General features: G+C 39.4%; 1 protein-coding gene across 1 annotated transcript in view; it reads right to left on the bottom strand.

Annotated features, from left to right (window-relative positions):
• Nucleotides 1-11205, bottom strand: part of LOC102972460 (cytochrome P450 3A12-like) — a 62847-nt gene extending 51642 nt beyond the window's left edge. The window contains exons 1-5 of the mRNA XM_015537097.2: nucleotides 11099-11205; nucleotides 10517-10605; nucleotides 9354-9502; nucleotides 1912-2039; nucleotides 213-277 (exon numbers count right to left, since the gene is read on the bottom strand). Of these exons, the coding sequence (XP_015392583.1) occupies nucleotides 213-277; nucleotides 1912-2039; nucleotides 9354-9502; nucleotides 10517-10605; nucleotides 11099-11191 (524 nt within the window). The 5' untranslated portion in view covers nucleotides 11192-11205. The remainder of the gene's footprint in view (nucleotides 1-212; nucleotides 278-1911; nucleotides 2040-9353; nucleotides 9503-10516; nucleotides 10606-11098) is intronic.
• Nucleotides 11206-15358: the final 4153 nt, after the last annotated feature.

Below are 15358 nucleotides of genomic sequence, written 5' to 3'. Positions count from 1 at the left end.
TATGGTTACCCTTTAAACTTTGAACAAAGTTGTGTCTGCGTATTTCTGGAAAGTGCTTCTGCTACTGTTTGTAACTGAACATGTGTCATTCTTTGATTTGCAGAAATTAAATCTGGTAAAAACCTTCCTGCACATCTCAGAGCCACCCCTTGCCTCTGAGTCACCTCATCACTCACCTTCTGACTCTCTCCTTGCTTACCTTTATGGGTGTCTTTTTTTTTTTTTTTTTTTTGGAATTCTGGGAGTTAATCATCAGCTGAAGCAAATCTACTTGGTGCTGGAAGCAGAAAGAGAAGTTTCAATGACAAAAAGTTACTTGGGAAGTCAGAAATAAATCAGAGGTGCAGCACTTAACCTCTTTCTTGAAAATATGGCCTCTTTACTTCCAGAAGTCTGACCTGTGTTGTCTGAGTCATCAGTGAACAAAAACATTCAGCTACTGGGGTGCCTGGGTGGCTCAGTCAGTTAAAGGGCTGACTCTTGATCTCAGTTCAGGTCATAATCTCAGGGTCCTCAGGCTCCCCCACCCCGAGTGTGGAGCCTACTCTCTTCCTTTCCCTTCACCTGTCCCCTACTCGCGCTCTCTCTCTCAAAACAAAACAAAACAAAACAAAACAAAACAAAACAAAACAAAACTTTCAGCTACAAATCTACGAGAGCAAGATGTTTCCCTGACAGGAATGCAGCCATTGTGTCCCACTGCTTCTTGGTTCTTGCTCCCTCTGATCCTCAGCTTCTCTGGCTTTTGAACACAGCTTCCTGGCCAAAGAATTGTCTGCTCCCTCTCCTCTCATTCCTGCTTGCTCAGGAGAAAGTCTCTGATGCCAGTCCTTTTTAAATCAGCCTTATTTTAATGTTTGGCCACATAGACCAATCCTCTGACCTCCGCAGAGTCCATGGGGAGCTACTGTGTCAGCATCTTCCAATGTCTCACCCTCCCAAAACTCTGCACAATCTTCAGTGACATCCTGGGGTACCCAGCCCTGTCTCCCTATTGTACACACATCCTTGTGTGAGCCACCAGGCCTCATGAAGGCAGAGCTGACTTATCCAGCTTATAGCCTCAGTGCCCAGAGAAGACTCCTGCCCACTCCAGACAATGGCAAGCTCAATTTTAACAGAGACTATACTCCACCAGGTAGGTGGCTGATGGTACCTTCCACTGAAGAATGTCTAAAATAAGGGGCTTGGAATTGAAGGGATTCTTTGCAGCATAAGATCTGGGAAATTTACTATGAGGAAAATGATTTTACACAGTAATTTTTACCCTTTGACAAATAGTTGAAGGGAAATGGTAGTTTTTCTCTCACCAAATTTTAGGCAGTGACACACTAATTGCCATGCTTATTATTAAATTTTAAACATTCTTTCTCTTGGCAATTTGCAGCAACTTTTGATGGAACTGGAGGGTATTATGCTAAATGAAATAAGTCAGGCAGAGAAAGACAGATACCATATGCTTTCACTTATATATGGATCTTGAGAAACTTAACAGAAGACCATGGGGGAGGGGAAGGGGGAAAAGTTACAGGCAGGGAAGGAGGGAAACCATAAGAGACTCTTAAGGAATGAGAACAAACTGAGGGTTGATGGGGGGTGGGGGAGAGGGGAAAGTCGGTGATGGGCATGGAGGAGGGCACCTGTTGGGATGAGCACTGGGTGTTGTATGGAAACCAATTTGACAATAAATTGTATTTAAAAAAAATAAAAATTCTTTCTGTGGCTCATTTTCTTATCTCCTTCCTTAATCTCCACCTTTTTCATTCTTTCTAAAATGTTAGAACTCTCCTGTTCTAAACCCTACGGTTCTCTACCTACCATAAAACATACATAGAAGTGCACACGTGAGATGTACACAACTCAATAAAAAATCAAGAGCGAACACCCGCGTGTAACCACTACTGGATTTACCTTTTGTTTATTTTTGAGGCGACTTTCCTTCATCTTTTTTACAGATTTTGTGAAAAAATCAGTAACCCTTTTTGGACATAGCCAGATATTTAATAGTTCAAAAATTGGGGTAAGGAATGGGAAGAGTACTGTAAGGAAAAAGAACAATGGAAAGCACAGTGAAAATGCAAAATTTACCTGGAATAATTATAACTTTCCCTTCAATCAGAAGAGTAAAAGACACCAGGAGTCATTGAAACCAGGAGTCATTCCCTCTATGACCTCAAGCCAATCGCTGAGCCAGGACAAATCACACACAGGAACCACCACTACAGCAGTGAGATCAGTGCCCTCTTCCTTATCTCTGGGTAACTAGAGGAACAGGATGACATTCTTGGATCTGTTAGATTTTTATTTTTGGACCGGAGTCTCTGGACAAACAAACTATAATATGATACTTTAATCATGCCTTTTAAGCAAGTGTTGTCATGTTGCAAATAATACATAGCATTCAGTTCAATCACAATGGAATAAAATTATAAATTGAGAATGCAAACAACATTGGTAAACCCACAAATATGTGGACCTTAAACATTACATTACTATATAGCCAGTGGGTCATAGAAGAAATAAAAAGGGCACTAAGGAATTACTTGGAGATTACAAAAATGAAGACATGATATACCGAAACTCATGTGATGTAGCAATAGCAGTGACCAGGAAGAAGTTTACTGTTATATATGACTACATTTAAAAATAACCAATATCTCCACATTGCTACAAAAGGCCATATTTCATTCTTTCTCATTGCCACATAGTATTTCATTGTGTATATAAACCACAATTTCGTAGCAACGTGGATGGAACTGGAGAGTGTGATGCTAAGTGAAATAAGCCATACAGAGAAAGACAGACACCATATGGTTTCACTCTTATGTGGATCCTGAGAAACTTAACAGAAACCCATGGGGGAGGGGAAGGAAAAAAAAAAAAGAGGTTAGAGTGGGAGAGAGCCAAAGCATAAGAGACTGTTAAAAACTGAGAACAAACTGAGGGCTGATGGGGGGTGGGAGGGAGGGGAGGGTGGGCGATGGGTATTGAGGAGGGCACCTTTTGGGATGAGCACTGGGTGTTGTATGGAAACCAATTTGACAATAAATTTCATATATTAAAAAAAAAACCCACAAAAAACAAAAAACAAAATAAATAAAAACAACCAATACCTCAGGGTGCCAGACTGGCTCAGTTGGTAGAGCTTGCAACACTTGACCTTGGGGCTGTGAGTTTGAACCCCATGTTGGGTATAGTGATTACTTAAAAATAAAAAAAAATGTAAAAAAAAACAAAAAAAAAAAAAAAAAAAAAGGAACCAAGATCTCAAATCAATGATTCAACTTTCTATCATAAACATGCCCCCAAAACAAGAGCAAACTAAACCCAAAGCAAGTAGAAGAAAGCACTTAATAGAGACAAGAGCAGAAACTTATGAAATGGAGAATAAAAAAACAATAGAAAAATCAATGAAGCCAAAGCTCATTATTTCAAAGACACTTAGCTAGACAGGTGAGCAAAAAGGAGAGAAGATTCAAATTACTATTATCATAAATGAGAGAGAGATTACTGCAGAAATTACAAAAATAAAAAGGACTAAAAAGGAATACCATGAACAACTGTATGCCAATAATTAGATGACTCAGATGAAATGAAAAAATTTCTAGAAAAACACAAACTAGAAAGTGACAAATAAAAAAAAACAGGCAACCTGAAAGAAAAATAAAAAGATTGAACTGGTAGTGAATAAACTATGCACAAAATGAATCTCAGCTCCAGGTGAGTTCTAGCAAATATTTAAAGTAGAATCAACACCAATTTTGCACAAATTCTTCAAAAAACGGAAGAGGTAGGAACATTTCCAAACTCATTCTATGAGGCCAGTATTACTCTGATACTAAAACCAGAGAAAGATATCACAGAGGAAGAAAACTACAAACCAGCATATCTTATGACATGGATACACATATCCTCATTGAAATATTAGCAATCTGAACCCAGCAACATACCAAAAGAAGGATACACTATAACTAAGAGGTTATGCAAGGTTACATAATACAGTATAACAACAAAACATTAAAAAAAAATTTTAAGTGTTTATTTACTTCTGAGAGAGAGAGAGAGACAGACAGAGACAGACAGAGAGACAGAGCACAAGCAGGGGAGGGACAGAGAGAGAGGGAGACACAGAATCCGAAGCAGGCTCCAGGCTCTGAGCTGTCAGCACAGAGCCCAATGCAGGGCTTGAACTCCCCAACTGTGAGATCATGACCTGAGCCAAAGTTGGACACTTAACTGACTGAGCCACCTAGGTGACCCACAAAACCTTTTTTAAAAACTACACGGTCATCTCAATACATGCAGAAAAAGAATTTGACAAAAATGCAACACCATTTAGCAATAAAAACACTCAACAAACTAGAAATAGTAAAGGAATATCCTTAACCTGATAAAGGGCACCTATGAAAAGCTCATAGCTAACACCATACTTAACAGATATAGTTGGGACACTTTCCCCTAATATTAAACAAAATAAAGATGTTTCTATTGCCTCTTCTATTCAGCACTGTACTAGAAGTTCTAGCCAGGAAAGATAGGCAAAACAAACAACAAACGAACAGAAACAAAACTGTTCATAGAGGAAATAAAGAAGTAAAAGCATCTTTATTATTAGATAACATGATGTTGTTGGGGCACCCAGATGGCTCAGTCGGTTAAGCGTCTGACTTGTGATTTCAGCTCAGGTCATGATCTCACAGTTTGTGGGTTTGAGCCCCACGTCGGGCTCTGAGCTGACAACATGGAAACTGCTTGCAATTATCTCTCTCCTTTGTCTCTGCCCCTCCCCATGCTCACACTCTCACCCTCTCTCTCAAAGTAAGTAAACATTTAAAAAAGATAAAATGATGTTGTTACATCCACATTGTTGCAAAAAGCAGGATTTCATTCTTTTTGATCACTGAATAATATTCGTGTGTGTGTGTGTGTGTGTGTGTGTGTGTGTGTGTGTGTGTATGTGTGTGTGTACTACCTCTTCTTTATCCATTCATCAGTTAATGGGCATTTGGGTTCTTTCCATGATTCCATGATTTGGCTATTTTTGATAGCATTGCTATAAACATTGGGTTGCCTGTACCCCTGTGTCAGCATTTTTGTATTCTTTGGATAAATACCTAGTAGTGCAAATGCTGGGTCAGAAGGTAGTTCTATTTTTAACTTTTTGAGGAACCTCCATACTGTTCTCCAGAGTGGCTGTACCAGTTTTCATTCCCAACAGTGCAAGAGGGTTCCCCTTTTTCCACATCTTTGCCAACACCTGTTGTTTCCTGAGGTGTTAATTTTAGCCATTCTGAGAGATGTGAGATGATATCTCATTGTGGTTTGGATTTGTATCTTCCTGATAATGAGTGATGTTAAGCATCTTTTCATGTGTCTGTTAGCCATCTGGATGTCTTCCTCAGAAAAGTGTCTATTCATGTCTTCTGATCATTTCTTCACTGGATTATTTGCCTTTGGGGTGTTGAGTCTGAAAAGTTCTTCATAGATTTTGGATACTAACCCATTTATCCGGTATGTCATTTACAAATATTTTCTCCTATTCCATTGGTTGCCTTTTAGTTTTGCTGATTATTTCCTTCACAGTGCAGAAGCTTTTTATCTTGATGAAGTCCCAATAGTTCATTTTTGCTTTCGTTTCCTTTGCTTTCAGAGACATGTCTAATGAGAAGTTGCCATGGCTGAGGTCAAAGAGGTTGCTGCTGGTTTTCTCCTCCAGGATCTTGATGGTTTCCTGTCTTACATTTAAGTCTTTCATCCATTTTGAATTTATTTTTGTGTATAGTGTAAGAAAATGGTCCAAATTCATTCTTCTGCATATCACTGGAGTGTATTAGGCTAAGTGAAATAAGTCAGTCAGAGAAAGACAAATATATGATTTCACTCCTAGGTGGAATTTAAGAAACACAACAGATGAACATAGGGGAAGGGAAGGAAAAATAAGATAAAAGCAGAAAGGGAGGCAAACCATAAGAGACTTTTAAAATCAGAGAACAAACTGGGGTTTTCTGGACGGGGGGTGGGGGGGTGGTGGTGACATGGGTCTAATGGGTGATTGGGTTTAGGAGGGCCTTTGTTGGGATAAGCACTGGGTGTTATATGTAAGTCATGGGTCACTAGATTCTACTCCTGAAACCAATACTACACTATATGTTAACTAACTTGATTTAAATTAAAAAGACATAACATGATGTCATACATAGAAAATCTGAAAGAATGCATTAAAAGCTATTGGAATTAATACACTGGTTTAGGGATGTCTGGGTGGCTCAGTCAGTTAAGTTTCCGACCCTTGGTTTTGGCTCAGGTCATGACCTCATGGTCCATGAGTTCAAGCCCTGCATCAGGCTCTGCGCTGACAGCGTGGAGCCTCCTTGGGATTTCTCTCTCCCTCTCTCTTTCCCTCTCCTCAACTCATGCTGTCCCTGTCTCTCTCAAAACAAACAAACAAACAAACAAACAAATCAATCAATCAATAACTTAAAAAATACACTGGTTTAGCAGGGTTTCAGGATACCAGATCAATATACAAAAATCTATATATTTCTATACACTGCAAAAAAAATCCAAAAATGAAATTAGGAATTTTACTCCATTTACAATAACATCAAGAAGGGCAAAATACTTAGGGATAGGTTTAACAAAAGAAGTGCAAAACTTATACTCTGAAAACCACAAATATTGCTGAAATAAAGAAGATTTAAGTGGGAAAAGATCCAAAGATCATGGATTAGAACTTAATAGTGCCAAGATGGCAATACTCCTCAAGTTGATTTACAGATGAATGCATTCCATATCAGAATCCTAGCTGTCTTCTTTGTAAAAAAAATGACATACTGAATTTAAAATTCCTATGGAATTGTAGGGGACCCAGAACAGTTGAAACAATCTTGAAAAAAAAAAAAGAATAAAGTTGTAGAATTCAGGCTTCCAATTTCAAAACTTATCATGAACCATAATGATCAAGGCAATGTGGTACAGGCATAAGCACAGACATAAAGTTCAATGGAATTGAATTTAGAGTCCAAAATTATACCCATGTGTTTATGGTCAATTGATTTTGACAAGGTTTCCAAGATCACTCAATAGAGAAAAATTGTGTTTCAATAAATGGTGCTGGGACAAGAGAGGATGGCCACATGCAAAAAAAAAAAAAAATGAAGTCGGACTCTTACCTCATACCACATATAAAAGGAAATTCAAAATGGATCAAAGATCTAAACCTAAAAGCAAAAACTTTATAACCCTTAGAAGAAAACCAAGGGATATACCTTCATGATCTGAGCTTTCGCAGTAAATTCTAAGATATGACACCAAAAACACAGAAATAAAAGGAAAAATACATAAACTGTACATCATCAAAATTAAACATTTTGTGCTACAGGAAAATACTGTGAAGAAAGTGAAAAGACAACTACAGTTTGAGAGATAAATTTGCAAATCATATATTTGATAAGGGACTTTTATTTAGAAGATACAGAGAATTCTTACAACTCAAAAACAAAAGATGAACAACTGAGCTATAAATGGGCAAAAACTTGAATACACATTTATCTAAAGAAGTTACAAAATAGCCAACAAGCATATAAAAAGTTACTCAACCTCACTAGCCATTAGAGAAGTGCAAAACAAAACCAGAATAAGATACTCTTTCACACCCATTAAGGTGACCATCATCAAAACAGTAGACAAGTGTAAACCACATGTTGGCAAGGATGGTCAGAAACTAGAACCTTCATACCTTCTGGTGAGAATGTAAATGGTGTAGCTATTGTGGAAAACAGTTTGGCAGTTCCTTATTAAGTTAAACACACTTATTTTACCTTAGCATATAGCAAGTTACTACATACCTTAACAATTCCACCCCTGAGTAATTAAAAAAAGGTTCAAAACAGGTATTTAAACAAAAACTTATATGAATGTTTACAGCAGCACTATTCACAATACCCAGGAGTTGTAAACATCCCAAATGTCCATCAAGTGATGGAAGGATAAACAAAATACAGTATGCCCATACAATGGAATCTTATTCTGCCATAAAAAGAAAGAAAGTGGGACTCCTGGTAGCTCAGTCAGTTAAACATCTGACTCTTGATTTCAGCTTAGGTCATGATCCCAGGGACGCAGGATCGAGCCCTGAGTCAGGATCTGTGCTCCCTCCTTAAAAGTCTCTCCCTTCCTCTCTCCTCTCCCCCAGGCATGCGTTCTCTCTGTCTCTCTCTCTAAAATAAAATTAAAAAGAGAAAAGAAGTAATGATGTATGATACAACAAGGATGAACCTTGAAAACATTATGCTAATAAAAGCCAGCCAGAAGATCACATATTATATAACTCTCTGTATGAAGTGTCCAGAAGAGGCAAATCTATTAAAACAGAAAGTAGGTTAGTGGTCTCTTAGGGTTAAGAATTGTGGGATGTGATACTAAAATACTACAGGATTTCTGAGTGGATGATATTCTAACCATGGACTGCAGTAAAATTTGCACAAATCTTTGAAAGCACCTAAACCATTTTTCAGTTCATTGAGTTATAATAAACATAATGGTACTATGTAAGTTGAGGTATACTGCATAATTACTTGACGTACATATATAAAGAGATGGTTACCACAGTAAGGTTAGTAACATCCATTTTCTCATATAGTTACAAAAATTTTTTTTTCTGTTATGATGAGAACTTCCAGAACCTACTTTCTTAGCAATTTACAAATACTGCATACATATTTGTATGCATACAGCCTATTTGTAAACCATACAGCAGTGTTAGCTATAGTCATTATGTAGTATATTATCAGCCCAGTACTTATCTACCTTGTAAGTGAAAGTTTATACCTTTGCTCACTTTCATTCAATTCCTACCCCCTCACCCTTACCTCTGGTAACCACAAATCTGATCTCCTTGACTGGTTCTTGGTTGTTGTTGTTATATATATATATATATATATATATATATATATATATATATATATATATACACACACACACACACACACACACACACACACACTTAATTGAGCTCATTCAGTATTTGTCTTTCTCTAGCTGACTCTTTTCACTTACAGTAATGCCCTCAGGATCCATCCATGTTGTCTAAAAACAAGATTTCCTTCCATTTCTGTGGCTCAATAAGATTCCATCGAATATACATACCATATTTTCTTTATTCATTCCATGGTCAGTGAACAATGAGGCCATAAAAATTGAATTGTACACTTTAAAGGGGGACTTATAAGTTATGTGAAGTCATATTTCAATAAAATTGTAAAAAGGTAGGAAGGGAAGAGGTGATGGAGGAAGGAATGAAGGGAAGAAAAAGTAAGAGAGGGGGAAAAAGAAAAAAACAATAGTGCACGTACTTAAGGATAATAAAAATGGATCAAGGAATTCAAATTTTAAGAGCTTCTTGGCATTTTCCACAAAGAGATCTTGTGGGTTGTTGAGGTAATCAATATTCACTCCAAACGATGTGCTAGTAATCACATCCATGCTGTAGGCTCCCAAAATACTGAGTACAGATGAAAGACATGGGTATGTAAAATCAGCACCTCTTTATCATTCTCATCCAACACATGCAGCAAGAAGTACATGTATATTCTGATGTCCAGAGAAGAGCCACACTTTCAGAACCACCTGCTGGATCATCTGAAGAGTCTATATACAATCACTCTACTCATGAAGTGCTCATGAAGTGTCAGTGATGCAGTTGGTCCTGTGCTAAGGGTGATGGTGACACTATGGCAAGTTAGACACACCTCTGAGCTCCATGAGCTCAGTCATGGAGGGATAGAGACCTAAAGTCAGACAAATTACAGTAGTGTGTTTTGAGCATGGACAATAGAAGCCAGATAAGCACTGTGTCTGGGCAGAGTAAATGGTGGAATAATTAAACCTTCCTTCCTAGAGGAGTCAAGAAAGGTGAAACTGATCTGGACCCTCTCTTACTACAGTATCTATGCTCAGAGCTGATTCCTCTTCAGCACTTTACAGAAGAGCAACACCATATTCTGTGCTGCCAGGAATGTTATCCCTTCTTCTCTACCCCCTGCTAAGGCTCCTGAAAGACCCTCTCTTCCTCAACTCTAGCAATCTGAGCTTGCCCTAAGGACACACTCATATTTGGAAAATGTAAGAACTCGTTGAAAAATACATATTAAATCACTCCAAAATTGATTTATAGGTTGCCATAGCTAAGTGATCACATGCCACTAGTTTTCCCAGGACAGTATCAATTTATATATATATCCTTAATTGTATTTTTGTCTTCCAGAGTATCCAAGGTGACAATCAAGCAGATAAATTAATCCTGCTTCATGTACACAAAAGAAGACCCTCTCTCTCCTGACCTCCCTGCCTTTTGAGGGGTGCTACCTCTTCTTGGGTGGCCCACTGGACTTGTAGCACCATATGCCTACTTCTGTTTATTCACTGCACTAACTCAACAGTGGGAGTTTGGCTCTGTGTCAGCAGCTGGAAAGTGTCATGACAGAGCCAGAAGCCCAGCAGGTGCAGCTCTACTTACTCTTTCAAGGTGACAGGATTGCCTTTCTCTGCCTCCTTCCTCAGGTTCCTGACCAACACATCTCCATACTGGCCAATGATGGGGAACATCTACACACAAATACAACACCACCTGATTTAAATTTTTTTTTCAACGTTTTTTTATTTATTTTTGGGACAGAGAGAGACAGAGCATGAACGGGGGAGGGTCAGAGAGAGAGGGAGACACAGAATCGGAAACAGGCTCCAGGCTCCGAGCCATCAGCCCAGAGCCTGACGCGGGGCTTGAACTCACAGACCGCGAGATCGTGACCTGGCTGAAGTCGGACGCTTAACCGACTGCGCCACCCAGGCGCCCCAACACCACCTGATTTAAATCCAAGAATGAAGACCTAAAATTACACAGCTTTCATAAGCATGAAGCAGTAGGGACATCTAATAACAAATCTTACATGTCTCTTCCAGGACATGAAGCTAAAAGACCATTTTTGGGAAACCCAAATTTAGCAGACTGAGATAGTCCTTAAGAGATGGACTATGATCTTAGTTTCTATCTGTTCCCAGGTGAATTCTTTAACTTCCTAAATGAAAGCTCTTTTCTTACCTCCTTGAGCTTTCCACTGCTGAAGGCTGGAGACAGCACTGTTCGTATTCTTTTCCATTGTTCATCCTCAGACATACTAATGGCATTTTTCATAAGTCCCAATGGACCAAAAGACTAGAGTCAAAGCAAAACACATTTTTCCCTACATAAGTTTTGGGTATCTCCGCACATTAGAAAATTTGTTAAATAGGCATAAATTACTCACCAAATATTTAGCGACTCTCTACTTAGCAGCAAGCCTAATGTCAGATACTCAATAGATATTCATCTCAAATGCCTAGTTTCCTGTGAAGCTGAAGGACACATCCAGCCACCTGATGTGCTCTCCACCCTTTATATTCCAATCTCCTTTTTAACTAAATATGGAACGGGAAAATTTGGCAGGGAAACTACCCCTCCAGGGGAATACACAGGATTAACACCTAGTTCATTCTCCTAATCTATGCAGAATAGAATTGGATTGGTAGAAGATAGACAGATAGCCCTGGCAAGCTGCATGTTGCCTCAGACCAGTTCTGTCTTACATATATCTACAGCAAGAGAAAAATCACAAACAGATGTCTTCATAAGGTCATTTAAAAAAATAGTAGTTACCACTAAAAAGATTAGGAATCTATTTGCCATTTCTGAGGAAATGATGCAGTTACATGGAACTCCTTTCCCCTGAACTTTCCCCAAAAGGTCAGAAGGAAAAAGAGAGAGAATTCTGTTTCTAAGTTTGGGACTGGCCTATCAAGCCAACGAGCTTGAGTCTTTCTTTCATCTTCCAAAACTGTATTTTGTTTATACAGATATCTCTAACACCCATTCATATTAAAAACTCACAAACTAGGAACAGAGGACACCATCCTCAATAATAATGAGCATTGAAAAACTCTACACCTAACCTCATCTCAATGATGAATGGCTGGAGAGATCATGGAAGATGGCAGCGTAGGAGGACGCTGGGCTCACCTCGTCCTGCTGATCACTTAGATTCCACCCACATCTGCCTAAATAACCCAGAAAACCACCAGAAGACTAGCAGAACAGACTCTCTGGTGCCAAGTGTAGATGAGAGGGCCACAGAAGAGAGTAGGAAGGGCGGAGAGGCCGTGTGTGCTACACGGACTGGTGGGAGGGAGCCCGTGCTGTGGTGGGCAGCCTGCCCAGCAACACAGAGCCCCCGAAGTCTGGCTTGCAAAAACAGAGGGGCCAGACTCTGTGAGTTCTGACAGCCAGTGGGACTTAACATCTGGAATGCCAAAAGTCAACAGCTCTGCCCTCAGAGAGTGGGGAGGGTGAGAGGACGCCAGGAGGGAGAATTGTTGAGCCCCGAAGACAGAGCTCAGCTTGGCGGGGGAACAAAGGCACTGGCAAGCGCCATTTCCCTCTCCCATTCCCCAGTCAAAATTCCAAAGGAACTAGTTCCCATCACTGAACTTGCTTGCACCGCACAAATGCCCAGTGCTGTGCTTCTGTGGATCCATCCCTCTGACGGGCCTGCCTCTCTCCTGGTGCTGCAGAGCCCCTCCTGCAGGGGACCACCAATGGCAAAGCAAGCTAAGCCTGCCCCTCCTGCCACTGTGCATCTTGCGGATCCACCCCAGCTAACACGCCCTTGGCAAGATCCCATCGAAGCAGCACCACAAGCCTGGCAGTGTGCAAGCAGCCTAGACAGGGGCCACACCACTCCATAGTGAGTCCTGCCACTGGGAGAGGGGAAGGTACACACCAGTCTGACTGTGGCCCCAGTGGTGGGTTGGGGGCAGACATCGGGTCTGACTGTGGCCCCGCCCACCAACACAAGTTACTCCAGACAGCACAGGGGAAGTGCCCTGCAGTTTGGAGCTACCACCGGGATCACCCAAAATGATGAAACGGAAGAATCCCCCCCCAAAAGGAACTCCAGGAAGTAGCGACAGGTAATGAATTGATGAAAAACGATTTAAGCAACATAATGGAACAACAATTTAGAATAATAGTCATAAAATTAATCACTGGGCTTGAAAAAAGCATAGAGGACAGCAGAGAATCTATTGCTACAGAGATCAAGGGACTATGCTATATCAATAAGATTTGTTTGTTTGTCTTAAATCTGGTTATTTTTAAAATTTATTTATTTATTTTGAGAGAGAAATAGTATACATGTGAGTGAGGGTGGGACAGAGAGAGAGGGAGACAGAGAATTCCAAGCAGGCTCTGCACTGTTAGCAGGGAGCCCAATGTGGGGCTCTGTCTCATAAACTGTGAGATCTTGACCTGAGCTGAAATCAAGAGTCAGACACTTAACCGACTGAGCCACCTGGGCGCCCTTCTAAGATGTTTTATGTAAGCTTCCTGGTAACTACAAAGCAAAAACCTAGAGTAGATACAGAAAAAATAAAGAGAAAAAATTCAAAGCATACCACTATAAAAAAAATACCATGAAATCACAGAGGAAGACAGGAAGAAAGAATAATTCATCTATGAAACACCTGAATTACTGAAATGACAATAGTAAATCCTAACCTGTTAAAAATTACTTTAAATGTAAATGGAGTGATGAATGGACAAAGAAAATGGAAAATTACTAAGCCTTAAAAAGGAAGGAAATCTTGCCATTTCCAACAGCATGGGTGGACCTGGACAACATGGACAAGATGACAAGAGAACTAAGCCAGACACAGAAGGACAGGTATAGCATGATCTCACTTATAAGTGGAATCTAGAAAAATAAAGTCAAGCTCAATAACAGAAGGTAGAATGGTAGTTATCAGAGGCTGGGGAGGAGGGTAAAGGGCAGATTTTAATCAAATGGCACAAACTTTCAGTTAAAAGATGGAGACCAAATATACTGCACGGTGATCATAATTATTACTGCTGTACTATATACTTGAAATTGGCTTAAAAAGTAGTTCTTACATGTTCTTACTACACACACACACACACACACACACACACACAAAGCAACTCTGGATGGTGACAGATATGTTAATTTATTTGCCATAATCACTTCAAAAAAAATATATATATATAAAGTAAAATACCACACTTAAATATGTACAGTTTTTGTTGTAAAAATATATATCTAAATTTTTAAATGGTGAAAGACTGAATATTTCCTCCTAACATCAGGAACAAGGCAAAAATGTTCACTCTCACCACTCTTATTTAACATTGTAGTAGAAATCCTAGCTAGTGCAATAAAACAAAACAAAGAAATAAAAGGCATACAGGCTGGAAAGATAAAAATAGGAATGTCCCTGTTTCAGGTGATGTATCGTCAATGTAGAAAAACTTGGGGCACCAGGATATCTCAGTTGGTTAAGTGTCCGACTTCAGCTCAGGTCATGATCTTGTAGTTCATGAGTTCAAATCCCACATCGGGCTCTGTGCTGGCAGCTCAGAGCCTGGAGCCTGCTTCAGATTCTGTGTCTCCTCTCTCTGCCCCTCCCTTGCTTGTGCTCTGTGTGTGTGTGTCTCTCTCTCTCAAAAATAAATAAACGTCAAAAAATTTTTTTAAAGAAAATCTTGAGGAATATAAAAAAGAACACTTCTGCATCTAATAAATGGGCCAAGCTAGGTTGTAGGAAACAAGATCAACACCCAAAAATCAACCACATTTCTATACAATTATAGGAATATGTCAAAACACATTAAAAATACAAAATAATTATAATCACTCAAAGAAGATGAAATACTTTAGATGTATATTTAACAAAACATGTATATTTTTCTTGTGCTGAGAGCTACACATTGGTGAAAAGAATCAAAGAATACCCAAATAAACAAATACTGCATTCACGCATTGAGAGATATGATATCGTAAAGATATAGATTTTCTACAAATTGATCTATAGGTTTAAATTAATTCTTATCAAAATCTCAGAAAATTTTTTGTAAACATAGATAAGCTGATTCTAAATTTGTATGGAAAGGCAAAGGAGTTAGAATCCCTAAAGTAGTTCTAAAAAAATTATAAACCTGGGGCACCTGAGTGGCTCAGTCAGTTAAGCATCGGACTTCAGCTCAGGTCATGATCTCACAGTTTGTGAGTTCGAGCCCCGCATCGGGCTCTGTGCTGACCACTCAGAGCCTGGAGCCTGCTTCGGATTCTGTGTCTCCCTCTGTCTGTGCCCACCCCCCCCCCCCGCCTCTGCTTGCACTATCTCTCACTCTATCTCAAAAATAAATAAACATTTATAATAATAATAATAATAAAACTTAGGGTGCCTGACTGGGTTCAGTCAGTGGAGTATGCATCTCTTGATCTCAAGGTTGTGAGTTTGAGCCCCATGT

This window comes from Panthera tigris, chromosome E3, assembly GCF_018350195.1.
Source record: "Panthera tigris isolate Pti1 chromosome E3, P.tigris_Pti1_mat1.1, whole genome shotgun sequence".
NCBI lineage: Eukaryota > Metazoa > Chordata > Mammalia > Carnivora > Felidae > Panthera > Panthera tigris.
The sequence above is the reverse complement of the archived record's forward strand: the minus strand, read 5'-3'. Positions and strand labels throughout refer to the sequence as shown.